The 17,910-nt window shown below is 46.4% G+C and overlaps 1 protein-coding gene across 1 annotated transcript in view; it reads right to left on the bottom strand.

Annotated features, from left to right (window-relative positions):
* Positions 1–1,000: 1,000 nt before the first annotated feature.
* MEI1 (meiotic double-stranded break formation protein 1) overlaps positions 1,001–17,910 on the bottom strand; it is a 50,765-nt gene continuing 33,855 nt past the window's right edge. The window contains exons 21-31 of the mRNA XM_036235885.1: positions 14,571–14,736; positions 13,290–13,394; positions 11,471–11,581; positions 10,992–11,152; positions 9,477–9,558; positions 9,123–9,298; positions 3,973–4,054; positions 3,403–3,509; positions 2,297–2,428; positions 1,993–2,102; positions 1,001–1,204 (exon numbers count right to left, since the gene is read on the bottom strand). Of these exons, the coding sequence (XP_036091778.1) occupies positions 1,159–1,204; positions 1,993–2,102; positions 2,297–2,428; positions 3,403–3,509; positions 3,973–4,054; positions 9,123–9,298; positions 9,477–9,558; positions 10,992–11,152; positions 11,471–11,581; positions 13,290–13,394; positions 14,571–14,736 (1,278 nt within the window). The 3' untranslated portion in view covers positions 1,001–1,158. The remainder of the gene's footprint in view (positions 1,205–1,992; positions 2,103–2,296; positions 2,429–3,402; positions 3,510–3,972; positions 4,055–9,122; positions 9,299–9,476; positions 9,559–10,991; positions 11,153–11,470; positions 11,582–13,289; positions 13,395–14,570; positions 14,737–17,910) is intronic.

Raw genomic sequence — 17,910 nt, 5'->3', positions numbered from 1 at the left:
CCAATGAGCACGGGCCGCGCCGCCCGCGCCGCTGACCTCACTTCCGGTCCCGCCCCGGCGGGCTTGCGCACCGTTCGTTTGGAGGTCCGCTGGCGCCTTGTCCCAACCACCATGCGCCACCGCTGGGGTGCGTGGTGCTCGATAAAGGCCCGGTTGGAAGAAGTTAAGTTGGCGACCAACTTTAAGGGCGCGTCAGCAAACCGACGCCCTGACCCCGGCCGGGCGCCCCCTCCACGGAACTGTTTCCTCAGCTGACAGTTTTGGCAAGATCAGTTTAGCGGGTCATGACTAGCAGGTTTTTTATTTTTTTAAGAACCTGCAGTGCAGAGTTGGGGCATCATCTGCTCACCCCTCCGGTCCACCAATTTTTAAATTGAGTTCGCCAGGGGCTTCCCCGTCAGTTCATTAGGACGAAGTTCCTGCAGGGTCAGTATATCCAGACCCGAGAAGGGTGGGCTAGCCAGTTCTGGACACCAGGGCCCTCGGCAAAGCAGGCGGGAAAGGAGCTAGAGGCCTGGTGGGCTGAGCTTGGGAAGGGAGAGTCTAAAAGAACCACACACGTGGGTATACAAATGCAAGCTCTGAGGAGGGCCTTGAGAGAAAGGGACACGGGATCTACTTTACCCAGGAAGGTCTAAGCTGGGACAATTTCGCTGGAGAGCTGAGATTTAACCTGCTCAGCTTCCTTGCCTGGAAATTTATACCTCTCCATTTTAACATGAGGTAAGGCAACGGGTAAAGTGCCTGTCAGCACGGGGATCACAGCACCACAAAACACATGGCCTTTCTTTGCCCGTCCAGCCCCGAGGATGGTCTGGCTCGCGTTTTCTGCGTACAGCCAAGGCACTCAGCCAGCACTGGCGCTCTTTGTGTGTTACCAGAGCAAATTCCACCCCCACCTCCTTCTCTGAGGAGGCCATCTATCCTGGCTGAGGAACCAGGTGGAAGGGGCCAAGATAAGTTGAGAGTGAAATGTTTTTGGAGAGCTCACACAGGCACGTGAGTGTATCATTTTATTTCCTGATTCCATTTCAACAGTGGAGTAAATGGATTCAGATAAATGGCTGCAGTGTCATCCATTTCCCCAACCATTGTGGCCTGACTTTGTCTTCTCCAGGTCTCAGTTCTCTCCATTTCTGTACCTTTCAGTCCTGAGGGTCAGTCTCTGATGTGGGACAGAGATACGGCCACCCCTTCCAGGCAGCTGGCAGTAAAACATGAGGAAAACAGCAGAGAAGTGGGGCCAACCAAAGGAGAACCACACTTCCAGAGCCCCTAAAAGGCAAAATGGGTCAGACAAGAACAGAGAGCGTGCTCCCAAGAATAGTGGGCTGGATTCTAAAATCCGGACCTGAACACCGGCGCTTGGTAGTTGCTATGCAACAGGGAACTATTCCATAAAAAGATGAGGAAAACTGAGAAGGCAGCTGGTGAGGTTGGGGAGGACGTACCACCACCACACACACACCAGATGAAAGTATCTCTAAGAGGGCCTCTGACCACTGCCCACAGCCCCAAGCTTTCTCAAGGACACACCAGTCACCCAGCACCACCACGTGCTGAGGGAAGCACCTGTGCCACCTGAGCTGGGCAACTTTCTCCAGAGTTCTTGGAGAAGGACTAGCTCCTTCCTGAGTTTGTTGATGTGGCTTTGGAGACAGCCAAATCGGGGATCAAATCCTGATGCTACCACTGTGTGTTCTTAGGCATGTCATTTAACCTGTCTGGTATAAGTTACAATTATGTTAATACTTTTAGCTGCTATGAGGAGTAGATAATAGTGCATGTAATGTGGCTGGCCCTTGGGAGGATCTTAAACAGAACAAGTCATTGTTATCGCTATCACTATTCATTATTCTCACTGACTCTTGCTTACTTTAGAGGACTGGGCTAGAGACAGTTCACCACTCTGTCCTGAAGAATGATGTCACACCATCCCATAGCCTGGGTGACCCTCCCCTGGCCAAAGCTCCCAGATACAAGAAAGGATACAGCATGTCTTGCAGGGGTGGCTGGGCCGAGGAGACTCTGGGGAAAAGGCCTTCCAAGACCTGTAGGGTCTGGGCTATGCTATTATCAGCTAAGAGGCCCATGCTCTGTACCTAAGGTGAGAAAAAAGCAGAGCAGGCAGGTCTCCCAGAGCCTGCTCCACACAGGCGCTCTCTACCCTCCACCCCTTGTACTTCTGAACCCCACCTCCATTGGGTGCTGTGGCCAGAGCTCCCACCCTCCACACAGAAGATGGTGTGGAGGGTCTAACCCCAGAATGGCTACATGGCTTCCCCTTCCTACCCACCTGCAAGAAGAAGCCACGCAGAGCCCGGAGTGTGCTGTTCGAGAGAGTTGAGAGGTCAGCCAAAGCTGCGCTTCGCAGAACAAGACCCACCTCTTCAAGAGAGAGGATGCTTCTACTCTGGAACCGCACAAACTGGTCCAGGGAGAGAAACCCCAAAACATGCAGTGATTCAGCACCACCTTAATTTCCTGTGCACCTGCTGTGCTCTGCACTGGGCTGAAGACACAGATCTGTAACCAACAGCACCCTGCCTTCAAAGAGCTCAGAGTTGGTGGGCGAGAGTAGGGCTGTGGGATAAATGAGGCAGACTGCAAGACCCTGAGAGAGCTGGCCCTGCTGAACCCTTCAATACACTCCCTGCCTGCCCCTCGGCCTTGTACCACACACTCATGTTCAAAATAGACCATGTGTAGTTACTCAAACATGCCGCCATGTGCTTGTAGCCTGTTCTCACTTCACTACCTGGATTACATTTCCTCCCCTTTGCCTATTAACCCTTCAAGCCTCAGCTAAAATGTTACCTTCACTGATGAATGTTCTTTCATTGTAGTAAAGACAGGTACTGAGTGCTCACTACATCCTTATTCACCCCTCCCTCCCAGCTCTGGCAAAAGTACTACTCTCTTGTCTATGCTCCCCCACCAAGCACCGATTTATTCGTTGACTCACTTCACTATCACAGACTCCCTGCTTTGCTGTTTATTCAGTGGGCACTTACTGTGTGCCAGGCACTTAGCATACCTTCTACTCTATCACTGATAATATCACATCTTAACTATAGTGTCCTTGGTCTATCTCCTTCTCTAGACTGAAGGATCCTTAAAGGCAGAGCATTTCACTCATCAGTGTCTTTGGTACCTAGCAGGCAGGCTAGGCTCTGGTCAACATTTCATGAATGAGTGAATGAAAGTGTCTGGCTCTTTTGGGGTGAGGTGACATGGGCATTTAGAGGAGTTCTCTGAGCAGGCCTCTTGTAGAGTGAAGGCCTGCCCAGGCCCTCTAAATTCAAGGATTAGGGTTACCTAAAGTAAGGTATGCCTGGCCTCCACAGAACCACCCAGCTCATGCCATTCTTCAGACCACAAGACCATCCTTTCTGTACTTACCAGGGTCATGAGCCTCAAGATCTCTGGTCTGAGGAAGGAGCTGCCTCCGGCATCCAGGAAGGTAAACAGCAAAAATCGATTCCAGGGCTGGGAGGCCACGTGGAGTGCTACAGGAAACACCAGTCATCCTGGATTGTTACTGCTGCTTTTCCAAAGGCTTTGGAACATTACTAAGGAGGACTTTCTCCTATTAGCTCAAAATGGGCCGCTCAGCTAGAGGCAAGGCATTGGACGAGCTGACCCCAGAAAGTTTCTTTCTTCCCTGGGATTCTGTGCACCTATGCTGCCTGGCTCAGGAAGACCACACATCCCATCTTGTAGGAAGCAGGCAACAGGAAGCACTCTGCCACTTAAGAGTTTCATGACAGTGATTGGTTAAGTTGCCTGATCTCTCTGAACCTCAATGTCCTCATCTGCATACTGGGCAAAACTGCCCTTGCAGAGTTAAAAGAATTTTTAAAAAATGAATGCAAATTGCTGATCAGAGGATGGCAGTCTGGGTCAGGTGGCAGGAGCTGGCCCCATCTCATTTCCCCCATAGGAACATTAGAGAATGGGGAGGGATTCTACCAATGTCTGGGCTCCTGGCATGCAGATAGTCAAGCAAGGCCTCCAGGCAGCCAACACAGGCATGGGACAATAAAGGATCCTTCTGCAAGAAAACAACAAAAACAAAAACCATAAGTTTTGCTATCAATGGGTTTGGTGCCAAATTAGAACAAAATTTTGGTTTTCAGAACAATTTGAATTTCATAATTTCAGATTGAGATTGTGGCCCTGTAGATAATAAAGAAATGTTTATTGGTTTCATTTTTCAAGTACACATACAGCACAGTTGCTTATACTGATGATTTACCTACATTTAAGACATTGTTTTGTTTCAGGAAAAGAGATGGGCCCTGGGTCCCAGTAAGAGATTCACAAATTATAGACTCTGTAAGAGCCTCTTGGTTTATCTAAGCCAGTGGGTTTCAACCTTTTTTTAAAAAAAGCCGCTGAGCTGCTGAACCTTTCATCGAACAAAATTTTATGCTCTAATAAGCATATGAAAAGATCTCATTATCATTATTAGTCATTAGGGAAATGCAAATTAAAACCACCAAGAGATACCGCTACTCACTCACCAAGAGCTACAATTAAAAAGACTGACAGCCCTTCTACCATGTGAGGATACGGCTAGAACTCAGTGCTCTGGAAGAGGGCCCTCACCTAACCCTGCTCGGCACCCTTGTCTTGGACTTCCAGCCTCCCTAACTGTGAGAAATAAATTAACTATTATTTATAAGCTTTCCCCACCCGCAAAAAAAACCAAAAAACAGAAAAACTGACAATATCAAGTGTTGACCACAATGTGGAGCAACTGGAACTCTCATATACTTCTCTTGGGAAGTAAAACGGTGCAGGCACTTTGGAAAATAGTTTGATGGTTTCTTATAAATATACCCTTAACATACGTGGTAGACAGAATTTTAAGATGGTTCCATGACCTCGACTCCCAGATGTTACTCTTGTGATTATGTCATATCATAAAACCAAGGGAAATTGTTTGGGTGGGCCCGATCTAATCACACAATTCCTTTAAAAGCAGTTTTCTTTGGCTGGTGGCATAAGAACTAGAAATTGGAAGAGTGAGAAAGATTCAACATGAATTGCTGGTTTGAAGATGGAAGAGCCATGTGAGCAAGAATGTGAGCAATCTTAAAGAGCTGAAAGAGACCCCTGAGGAAAGAGGTGATTCTTTCCCATATACCCCAATAAGTACCTAGCCTAGCAAACACCTCAGTTTCAGCCTTGTGAGGACCCTGGTTGAGCTTACCCAGACTTCTGACATAGAGAACTGTGAGATAATAAATGTGTGTTGTGTTAAGCCATTAAGTGTGTGGTAACTTGTTACACAGCAATAGAAAAATAACATCATTTGACTCACCAATCCCACTCCTAGGTATTTATCCAAGAGAAATAAAAACATGTATCCACACAATGACTTGTTCTTCAGTATTAAGGGCAACTTAATTCATAATAGCCAAAAATCTGGAAGTCCCAAACATCTATCAATAGGTCAATGAATAAACAAATTGTAGCATAGCCATATAATAGACTACTACTCACCAATAAAAAGAAATAAAGTACTGATACACACAACAGTATAAATCTCTAAAGCATTAAGCTAAGAAGCTAGATACACAATACCACATATGGTATTATTTTATTTATATGAAATTCTAGAAATGGTAAAATTATAGTGACAGAAAGCATATCAGTGTTTGCCAAGGGCCAAGGATAGGGAGAGGGGATTGACTTCAAAGAGGCACAAGAAAACGTTTTGGGGTGATAAAAATGTTCCATATCATGAGAATCAGAACTCATCTAATTCTACACTTAAAATGGGTGAATTTTATTGCAAATAAGTTAAATCTCAATAAAACTGATTTTTTGACAAAAGATGTTTATAATATAAAAAGTGATTTTTTAAAATGTAAAAACAAACTAACAAATCCTATGTTCTCATGTTATTCTCTAGAAGGCAGCAGCCTGGTGATTAAGGGTATGGAGAAGACTTGGGTTTGAATCCTTACTTAGTCACCTACCATCTGTGTAACCCTGACCAAGGTAACTTAACCTTGTTGAGTGGGAATAAAAAGATTACCAGAGTTGCTGAGAGGGTTAGATGAGCAATAGACATAGCGTTTAACCAGTGCTTGGCAAATGGTAAATATCTTAGGAAATGCATAATGAGGAAATATGCCTCTCTCTTTAACAAGCCCTGAGTCTCCTCCATAGAACCCCTAAGTTCTCCAAGGCATACAGCTTAAAGTCGTTGAGCTAACCCATTCACCTCATTTTATAGCTGAGAAAATGAGGCCCAGAGAGAACATATTTGACTTGAGTACACCCAGGACACATGGGTAATAAGTGGTAAGTCTAGAACCAAACCTGGGCATTGTTTTTGTTTTGTTTTTTTTTTTTTTAAAAAAGCATATATATATATATAGCCACTTTAAAGTGGAGTCAGAGCTGCCACCCCAGAGGAACTGCCTTAGAAGTCTAATGCCTCAAACTTTTGGGATGTTAAAATATGGCAAAATAACCTTTGGACTGGGCCCAAAGCAACACTGTGTCCCTAAAAACTGTCTGCAAAAATAACAGGACAGCAGATATTATGACTAGTGGACTGATGGCTACCTGAAACTAAAAACATTGTTTAGAATTCACATAACTATGTTAGCTTATTGTACCAGTAGAAATGCCCTCCCTTCCCTCTACTGATGTGACTGTTCTCTTTCCCTTTCTCATAAATACCCCTCTCCTTTGTCTCCAATCAGGACACTATTTGGGTTTCTGCTTGAATCAGTGCTTCTCGAATAGCTATTCTTTTTTGATTTCAAATAAATGTTGCTTCTCACTTTGAAAGGCCTTTTATTTAGGTTAACAGCTTTGTACCCTTTCTCCTCCAATCTAAAATTAACTCTTAACCAGTGGACACTTTAGGCCTCTTGCTAGCTATGTAAGATCAAACAGCATGAGCCAGCATGCCTCAGCTTTACCACCTGGTGATGAGCTGTGGCCCCAGTGCCACTCTCTGACCCTGTATCCTAGTACTCCTAGTCCTGTACTCCTAGTACTCTGGTGCATGAGCTTTCCCTCTCCCTAAAATGGAATCCCAGTGTTGGCAGCAACCGTAAGGGGAACCTAAAGCAGTGCCCTTCCCACCCTCTAGCAGTTCTTGCTGAGGATACCTGGTTTTTCTTGAAAGCCCCGAGCCACAAGACTCCTCTCCAGTCCTTCCATTCTGCCATTAGTCCTGGCCATGAGAAAGAATCTCCTCCTGTCTTCCTATAGCTCCATCTATTGCCCTAAGTCTCTATTTTCAGATATACCCAGAATAATCCACCTTCTTTTCTGCTCTGGAGATGGAGATTTATAGCCCTGTAGCCCTTTTTAAAACTAAGCAGAAGGGAAGTCTGCCCATGGCTCCTCCTTACTCCCGTGCCACCCAAATCTCTCCAGTGACCCGCAGCTCTTCTTGGGATCTCTCCCCTGTCATGGGCCTGTCTTCTTCCCCTATGTGACCCAGCACTGTCTCCATCCTTATTTCAACCAAAATGTCTCTGCACTGTGCTCCATTCCTAGGAGAACAAAGGCTGTTCTCATAGGCCCAAATAGCTTAATGCTAAGACTTATTTTGCAGATAGAGAAAATGAGGATCAATAAGAGGAAGTGACTTCCTAAACTCCTTCACAGTTAGCAGCCAGGCAGGAGATGGATAGTGTGGTGTTTGCACAACAATGTGAATGTTGTGTACAGATGTGCTAGCAGGACACGACTCAGCAACCACACAGCCAGCACAGGGCCCACTCCTGGAGCATCCTCTATCTCCTTCCTAACTTCCCCGACTCTGCACAGGCCCAGTGGGTGGGTATCAACCCTTGAACACAATCAACAGCCACATCACAGTCATGCAGTCATTATTTGGGAACTGAGTGGAACCTACTCTAGTCACAGTCCCACCTCTCCCCCAGGGAATATCTGCAACTCCTCTTCCTCATTTGCTGGCTCCTTCCTACCTCCCTCTTCATACCCCATAAGTGCTTTGCCATCAGAACAGGCCATGTGGATCTGTGACTGTCTGTCTCAGGCAAACTGCACAGGGCAGAAAAAGAGAGTCTAACTAAAACAGCATAAACATCTGGGGCCTTGGTCATCCTACAATGACCAGCTCATATTTGAAAATAATAGACACAAACTCCTTGAAAGAGAGAAGAATTAAGGGTAGGAAACAGGCCACAAGGAATTAATCCATATCAGAGATTAAAATGGTGTTGGTGTCCAGATCTGTAACATCTCTGCCCTTAGGGACCTAGGGCAAGTCACTTGATTTTTCCAGCCCAGCTCAAGCATCTCCCCCAGGAAGCCTTCTTTGACAGTCAGCCCGACTCTCACCTTATACCAACTTAATGGTTACATCCAGTGCCCCCATAATGCAGTGCTTCCCTTTAGCCCAGCACTTACCACACTGTGTTACCGCCTTCTGTCTACAAGACATCATTCTCCCAACTGTAAACTCCTCAAAGGCAGGTAGGCACCTGACTTATCTCCATGCCCCCACCACCCTTCACAGTATGTGATTCTGGAAAAACAATGATTTCTAAGAATCCTTTAAGCTGTAATACAGGAATCCCTCTAGGGTGGACATCTACTGCTTTTGTTTGCCCAGGATACATTCCTCTTTCTTGGAACAGCTTTTGTTTGTTTGTTTGTTTTTGCAGAATCATCCCTCTCTCATATTCAGACCACATGGGTTATGAAGAGCTAGTTATAAGCTCTAGCCTCCAGGAAGAGGGCACTGACCCAAGCCAGGCCAATGAGATTCAATTCTGGGGACTACTGGGAAAGAGAAACCTTTCTGCTGGAAGGATAAAAGCCAGGAGCTGTTGCTGGTCATCCTGCCATCCCATGAAAACAAAGCTGACAGAAATGTAGAGCCAAGAGATGGAGACAGTTCTGATGATTGTCAGAGCCTCTGGGATCCAGCCGTGCCTGAAACCAATACTGACCCTTGGACCAATACTGAGCCAATTTGAGTTTCATTTCTGTCACTGTGACTTTAAAAGTCCCAATCGATCCACCCTATAGGCCTTTATAGGCAGCCATCCTTTCCTGCTCTTGTCCTGGAAAAAAGCAGGCTCCACTACCAGGGTCCCCCTCAGCAAGGGCTTTACCTGCACCAAGAGGTTCTGCAGTCCAATGACCAGAGACAGTACTTGTGATGTTCCAAGTGGTGCTAGAAGAGTGTCCTCAGGGGCTGGTGGTGGCTGGGCTCCTGAGGGCACCAGGACCACCAAGGCAGAGGAAAAGTTTTGTTGCAGGGCTGTCCGCAGAAAGCATAAGATGGCAGCTGAAAGTAAGGAAGTTCTTACACCCAGTTCCCACCTTTTACCCCACCTGAACCCAGCTGTCGCAGGGGAAGACAAGGAGATAATAACTGGGGTAATAACTGGTCTGGGAGGGGGGTTCCATCTCCGAATCCAGGGGATAAGCTCCTCTTTTACTGCTAGAGGTGCCTGGGCCCACACCTGAGAGCAGGGCAGCCTTTTTCTTTGGAAAGCTGAGGGCCTTCAACACTTGGTCCAGTTCCACGGACAGCGTCTGGTGAACCTGGCAGGGAAGTGGGGTAAAGGGATGACCCCACATTCTGGGAGCGTGGGTAGAAAATAACCTGCCCAATATCTCTTCTACACACCCACCCACCCACACATCCCAGCTGCATCCAGAAGGACAAAGGATGCCACACAGAGTCTTCTGAGCCTCACCAGTCCTGGATCCTGAAACATGAGGAGGAAAAATCAAGCCCTTACCTGCTTCTTCCAAATCTCCCCATCCTCAAGGACCTCCTCCACCAGGGAGCCTTCCCTGGCTGCATCTGTGGTTGCATCTTTCCTGAGCCCACCATCCACCTAACTTAAATCTGGAGTCAGATAGCCTAGAATCAAAATCTTGGCTCTGCCTCTGGCCAGTTGTGTGGCCATGGGCAAATCAATGCACTGCCTTACTTCTTTCATCTATAAAATGGGGATGATGCCACCGGCTTTCACTTCCGCCAGGGCTATCATGAAGAACAGCTGAGGAGAAACCCTGGTGAATGTGCTTCTTAATGTCAAAGCAACGGCCAAAGGGAGTGTTTAGTAGAGGTGGCCAGATTCAAAGCTATGAGCCTGCCTTGCTCTCCTCACCCAGAACACAAGCTGCCCGCAGGCAGGAACTACTTATCCTCTGCTTTGATCTATCACAGTCTGGCACAAAGCAGTTCCTCAAAAATGCTTGTTGGCTGGTGAAATCAGCAGGTTCTAGGCAGAAGAACCTGCCTAGAAGGCTAGGAGATGGTGTCCATTCACAAGGAGCAGCCAGCCTTAGGCAGGAGACACCCAAATGTGAAGCAGCCCACAGAAGAGCCTATGCCAGGCACTGTGATGACAAGTCCTACAGGCGGAGGAACTGAGAGGAAAGGAGGGGCTCTGTGAATATGTCCACTGCTCCCTTGTTCCCTGCATCACCTTCTCGAACAAGCATAATGACAGCTTGCACATGTGTGGCACTTCACAGCTTGCCACCCAGCACTTCAAGGGCACAAGCAGGATTCCACCTCCTTGTCAGTCTGACAGTCCTTGACAGTCCCTTCCCACATTCTAGCCACAAAGAACCTCACCGCTCCCCCAGGACATACACCATGTCCTAAAGTTGCACAGCTTCATGCCTTTGCTCATGTTCTCTTTATCTTGAATGTCTTTTCCCACTATCTTTGCCTATAAACACAAGTTGCCCAAGTGTGGGGTACGTGTTGTATTCATTTTTTATTCTTCTGAGTTAGACTGTGGCCTGGCATGTAGGTGATCCACGTGTGCTAAATGGATTAATGTAAACCGACCTGGATGTTTTCCCCATTTTGTAGGCAAGAAAACTGAAGCTTAGAAAGTTAAATACCTTGCCAAGATTACACAGCTAATAAGTCAGAGCTGGGATCAGAACTCAAGATCTTCATCATTCCTTTGCATGCCACCCCATGCCCCAAAGCCACAGGGTTAGAGACTAACCTGCAGACTGCCATCATGCTGCTGGGCAGAGAAGGAGGCCGTGAGCAGCCACGCAGAGGAGAGGAGCGAGGTCCTGAGAGAGCCCCCCTTGGTCCAGGTGAGGGCCAGCATCTTCTCCAGAAGTTCTATCAAGGCCGTGCTGCTCAGGAGCACTGCAGCAGCTGTAGAGGGTCCGGGCAGGGCCAGGGCCACATGAGTTATACAGGAACCCCAGGTCAGTGACACCATGATGGTTAGTCGGCACTCAATGGGGGCTTCACACACATGGTGAATAAACCCAGGGATCAGTTTGAGGCTCTAAAGGTCCTAGCTTCATTCCAAAACCACTAGTTGTCAGAACCAGAAAGGACCTCATGCCTATCTGGTCCGGCCACATCCCCCCTTATTTATTCTTGTAAAATGGAAAAATTGCGGGCAGCAGGACCACAGACACTGCCCAGAAACCTTCCCCTTCGCTATCCCGGCCTGGGCCCCAGCACCTCTTTTCTGACTGCCCGGCGTGGTCTGATGAAGGCTCCAGTACAGGAAATTGAAGGAGGGCTGCAGGATGTCCACGTCAGTGGGGCTGCATTTCCCACACAGCTTGCTCACTGCAAGAGACGAACATCCCCAGGCACCCATCGTGCAGCACTCCGTGGCTTTAACACACACCAGCACTCACGCTTCTCACAGATAATGGCCCTCAACTGACTAATTTCAGATTTCAGTCTTGGGTACGAAGCACAAACTGTCCCCGGTATTACAGCCAATTGTAACAAACACAGTGATATGCCTCAAGGCATGTTCACATCCTCCACATGAACAAACACCCAGCAAGCAGCCACAGGCACTTGTTGGAGCAGACTGCACAGGTTTAGGTGGTCAAATGGCATCCTGTAACAGAGCTCCTGCCGACGCAGACTCCAGGTTGGGGGTTCTGCAGAGGTCATCTAGGCCAACCCGCCACTCGTAGCATTCTCCCAGCAATGGGACACCAACTCCCTTCGCAAGAGAGCTCCGTAACCATCCACGTGCAGTTCCCGTCTCTCACATCACCCCCACCTGGCTAACTCCTTAACTCCTATTCAGCAATCAAGATTCCACTCAAAGTTCACCTCCCCCATGAAGCCTTTCTTAACTTCTCAAGGCAAGATGAGATGCCGCTCCATGCTCTCCCAGCCCTCATCAGAGCAGTTCCTATACTGTAAAGTGGACTTCTATAGAACACATCCCTTTCCTTCTGGGAATTGCCATTCCTTGTTCCCCTGTCCCCAGGACCCAATATAAAACCTACTTAAGTCTCCATTCACTCTTTTGGTAGCCACATCACACTTAACTTCTAAATGGCTTGTGGTCAACAGGACAATCAGCCCCCCCGCCCCCCAAAAAACACATACCCTCACCCCTGAACTACAGACCTCTACCACCAAAAGCCCTCAAATAAAAGTACTCAGGGATATATGTAAACGTATATGACACTTCACATGTATATTTCAGCCTTGCTCCCAGCTGAGTGTCATCCTCGACCTGAAAGGCCAGCAAAAACCTGACACTGATCTTCTCACAAGATAGTCTGGGCTCTAGGCCAGGGAAGAACCACCCTCACTGAGGCCAGAGGACCTGACAGTCCACAGGCAATGAGCACACATCGTTTGTCCTATTAATGTCAACCTTTCCTCGACAAATCTTCCTGAGGGTGCTGCCTATGAAGTGGCAACTGCATTAATGAGCAGTGAAAGGTCCTAACGAAGTTCAGAGTGCGGGTAGAAAAGAAACCTTGGGAACTGGATCATCAGACCCTGAGTCAATTGTGGAGCAGTGTAGAGAACTGAACTTGTACCAGCAAAAATGAATCTACATGGATAGTATCCACTGAAGGCCTACTGTGTGCCAAGTAATGTGTGGTGGCACTCTATATCTATGGTTATTCTTATCTCAACCCTAAATCAGGGAAGTACTATTATTTTACTGAATCTGAGGCTCATAGAGGCTAGGTGACTGTCCCAGGTCACATAGCTAGGGACTTAGCTAAGAACAAACCCAGGCCTTCCCAATTCCAGAGCTTGTGCTTATCACATAATTTTATACACACACACACACACACACACACACACACACACACACACACATGCAATTTGTATGTATGTATTTTTGGTCTCCCGGACAAGCAGAGAAAGATCTGAAAGCTCCCTTAGCAAGACGCCCACAGGAACAGACTGACCCAGTAGCCTCTTCCAAAGAGATGGAAGGATGGAAGAAAGGAGCGCCCACAGAATGCCAAGCCCCAGGCCCTCAGACACTGTCCCAAGCAGCCAGCACCTTGGTGAAGGAGCTTCATGGCCATGCTGTCCAATTCTCGCTCCGACTCGTTCCTCAGCTGCACTAAAGAGAGAAGGCTCAGCAGCAATGGCAGGTTCCCCGAGGCTGTGAGGAACAAGGAGGGCAGGTGAGGGGGCCGGATGCTCAGATAACCCCAGGGTCAGAGAGATACCCATCCAGCTGTAAATGGTTTGCTGGAATTTACTTCTCCTTCCTGCCTTATTCTTTCTTCATTAGGGACAGTGGCAACTGACATACTTTGTGCCTACTCTTTGTTGGGTACCAGGAATTCAATATTTCACTTAGGGTACCAGGTATTCAATTTTTCACTTAATCGCCTTAAAATCATGTGAAACGAGGCCTGTTATTTCTATTCTGCAGTAAAGAAAATGGAGGCCCAGAAACGCTGAGTTACTTCTTCCAGGTCCCATAGCCAGTAAGTAGCAGGGCCATAACTTAACCCCAAATCTGAATTCAATGCCCACAGTCTTTCTACTATGTGTTTCCGCAAAATCTCAATACTCTTAAATACTATTATCAGTTAGATGTGGCTTATCTTTCTCTGCAAAGGAAAGACTTTTGGTTCCTCCAGACACCCTTAAATCTATCTCCAAACCCCACCCTCAGTCAGCACTGTATCAAGTGCCACAGCTCTACTCCCACTTCCAGTTAATTGCTTGGAAATTTAAGAATTCACTTTTCTAAAAATAGGAAAAGGCAAACCAATCCCAACCTTCTCAGTGTCTTTATACTGTACCAAACATTAAGCTTCCTTGACTTCAGTTTGGAAACGACCCTCCTGGCTCTCACTTGGAGCTTCTAGTACATCACAGCCCCACCCCCTCCCAGGCCCCTGCTGGCTGCTGTTCCCTCCCTGGCCTCTCCTACATTTCCTGCTTTCTTCTTCCCAAATGGTGGCTGCCATTCTTGTGACAAACAGCTCTGAGCACATGCCATGCAGGGTGGGGACACACACGCATACCACACCCACCCATGCTAAAGAGACATTAAACATAAAAACACTTACACTACACTACACTACACTACACGCGCGCGCGTGCGCACACACACACACACACACATCCCAAATCAAATATGTTGAGCACCCACTTTCCTATGACAGGAAGGAGGTAAAGTTTACCTTAATGCCACACCGGCATGACTTGTCTTTTGTAGAGAAAACTTTGATTCTCTCTCCTAGAGCAGACCTCATTAGGGCAGAGATGCCCTATCCTTACTGACCTTTAAGTCAAAACATACCCCCAGCAGCTGCAGACTAACCTTCTGATGGGAAGGCCCCATGTTCCACCAACAGATGCTGTAGGATCAGCAGGAAGTGACCTCGGATGAGACCGCCCACCTGGACATCCTCATTCCTTCTCAAAAAGGTCCTCAGAACCATCAGTACCTTGTGCGCTATGTCCACTGGGCTGGAATAGATGAGGTCCTGAGAAAGAAAGAAGAAAGCCAGAGCTCAAAGGGCATCACAGTTGGGGACAAGTAGACCATCAAGGAGAGGCCAGAAAAGGGTCCAGGATGATAGTGTCACAGAACCTGGGGAAGGAAGTGCTCATTTACTCAGCACCTATTATGTACCATCCTGTCTACGCTATAGGTCCATTCTAAGCAGAAGGAAACAAAGGCTCAAAGAGATGACATGATATGCCAACAGTTACATAAGCTAGTAAGTGGTGTAGCTAGAATTTGCATGCAGGTCTACTAACCAAGCCCAAAGCTCTTTCTACTTTCCAGGATGCCTCTCATGCAAATGGAACTATCAGGGTCAAGAAGAGGTTATTTCAGGACAGCTGACCTGAATGTGCCTTAAGGGAGGAGAGTGGGGATGGGGATGCCACCTGGCAGGGAGGGGATGGGTTAGGACAAGGAATGAAGACCAGATCAGGCCCTTTCTCTGCCATAGCATCTATTTCTGCCCCAAGCTATAAAAGCCTCGGGTTCACAAGGTGGGGAAGGATATTGTATTTTATTTGCTTTCACAATTATTGTATGTTAAAAGCAAAGCCAGTCAGAAGCTGCACCAAGGCTATTCCACTGATAGCTCTGGCACCTACCAGCTTGAACAAGCCAATTCCTTTGGACAGGCTGATGTGCTGGGCCAGTTAGGGCTGCATGCTATGAATCCAAGGTCACATACAGACTCCCTTTACAGCGAGGATAGCTCCTGACACGCAGAGAGATGGATACAGGGCACCCAACCAGACAACTCCAGATGTGCTGATCACAGAGTAGCACAGGGATATCTGCCCTTGGCTTCTCCATAGCTGTCAGAGTAACAAGTATAATATCGATAGCAACCATCCCATTAGGGTCTAATAATGTCAGGTACTGTGCTGTGTTTGAATAGTAGCTGTATCTGTATGTTTATTTATACATTATCCGTGTCTTCATAATAACTCTTCCAGGTAGGCGTCAACCCAATTTTTCAAATGAGGAAATAGGTAGACTGAGTAGTTTGCCTATCAAGAAAGCAATGGCATTGTAACTATGAGTTAATGATGGGCAGAAATGAGATCGGCTCCTTCTGTGTCACCTTATCGGACTAAGGTGGGGAGGAGGCAAGAGAACTAGATATTAAATCAAGCTGTATTCAGAGGGCAGCAAGAGTCTGGGGTCTAGGTGGAAGAAATCTAGAGGACCCAGGAATGAGCCTAGAGGGGCTTAGACTCTCCTACCGCTCCCACAGCCGATATCATAATCTGAGATTTGTTTCTAGCCTCACCATTCTGATTCTCTCCCTTCAGTGATGCTTTGTAAGTCTCTACAAGGTGACAGAGATGAAACAAGTATCTGTGACTTCCTCAAGGGTAAGGACTGACCAACCATATAAGAATTATCTTTGTATCCCCAATGCTTAGTGTCTACTAAATAGCAAATAAATGTATGATAAATGAAAAAGTGAGTGGCTGAATTCAATGCCTCTAAAAATCTGTTCTTCCTTGTCTTTCTCCAACCTCATCTCCTGTGACGTACCAGACCACTCACTGTCTCTGAATTACAATAAGCACCTTCATGCTGCTGTTAACGGCCCGGCAACACTTTCAGTTGTCAAGTCCTTTGAGAATCAGCATATATGACAACTTTTCTGCCCTCCCTGCCACCCAAGCACTCTCCCTGACCTTTACTGCCACAGTTAGTACAGTTGTTAGTGGCTTGTTGTGTCTGACTCCCTCACCAGCCTGTGGGGCAGGGACTAGGTCCAATTCTTCCCTGTATCCTATGAAATATAATATAAACAGAGGCACTTAAAATGGAGTCGGAGTTGCCATCCCAGAGGAACTGCCTTGTACACCTTACTCCTCAAACTTTTAGAATGTTGAAACTAGGAAAAATAACCTTTAGACGGGGCCTAAAGCAGCACGGAATTCCAAACAAGTGTTTGTAAAGGTAACAGGAAAGCAGACCTAAAGACTAAAACTGAAAGAGACACTCTTTAGAATTAGCATCACTATGTTAGCTTATTTACATGTAGAGAAATTCCTTTCTTAGCTTACTAACACCCATTCCTTCCTTCTACTCAAGTAACTGTTCCCCTTCCCTTTCTCATAAATGCCCCTTGCCTTTATCTCCTAATTGGAACACTATTTGGGTTTCTGCCTGAATCAGTGATTCCCAATAGTTTGGTTTTTTTTGTTTTTGTTTTTGTTTTTGTTTTTGTTTTGGATCTCAATAAACTCTTGCTGCCTCTCATTTTAGCCTTTTAGTTTTAGGTTAACAATTTCCAGTACTCAAACCAACAGCCCTCCTGTTAGATGGAACACTGGACTAGATCAAGGATAGTATTTCTCTTGTTCTGAGAGCTCAGTTTACTGGAAAGAATATTAGAGAGTAAAAATCCGGGTTTTAATCTTAACTCTTGTGACCTTGGGCAAATCTTTCTCAACCTATTTCTTCATCGTTTAAAAGTTAAAAATAATAAGATACCATCGTTAGGATGTCTCTCAGAGGATCTGAATTTTTTTTTTGAGAGAGAGACTTGCTCTGTCCAGGCCCCTAATTCAATGGGTCAGCAAATGAAGCACCTACTATCTGTGAGGGACTGACCCTGAACACTTCATCTGGCAAAGAAAATCCAGTGTCTGAACTGTTCATTGTTACTCTTTCTGTTGTCCCATTTGCTTTCTTTCTCTATACATTAATGCTTTGTTTTTAATCCATTCCTTCTCCTTTTTCCCTCCTTCGAGGAAGCCAAAGCATGAATGTGGTTCCAATCAAGCCAACACATGAATGACCTCACAGGATGACAGATTTCAGGGATAGGAAAGGAAGATTTAGTTTGAGTGGGGAAACACAGTGTGTAAGTGAATGTGGACAGATATAGGTACCTAAGGATGTGAGATATGTAACATGCAGGTGTTATTTCCACCACGATCACTCCATAAAGTCAGTCAATTGTGTTTGTTAATGAGAAGAACATCAAAAGAATCCCACTGTCACTGATGAGCTGTGTCATTCTTCCTGGACTAGGGAGGAGCCAAGTAAGTGAAGTAATTGCAGTATGCTGCAATTAGTTTGAGACCTGCCACTAATTATAAATTGCTTACTAAATACAGTATCAAATGTACAAATAAGTTTTTAAATATGTAAATTAATATTATTAATC

The sequence above is a fragment of the Rousettus aegyptiacus genome, unplaced genomic scaffold (genome assembly GCF_014176215.1).
Source record: "Rousettus aegyptiacus isolate mRouAeg1 unplaced genomic scaffold, mRouAeg1.p scaffold_m13_p_2, whole genome shotgun sequence".
In the NCBI taxonomy this organism is placed as follows: domain Eukaryota; kingdom Metazoa; phylum Chordata; class Mammalia; order Chiroptera; family Pteropodidae; genus Rousettus; species Rousettus aegyptiacus.
This window is presented reverse-complemented; position numbering and strand designations above follow the sequence as displayed.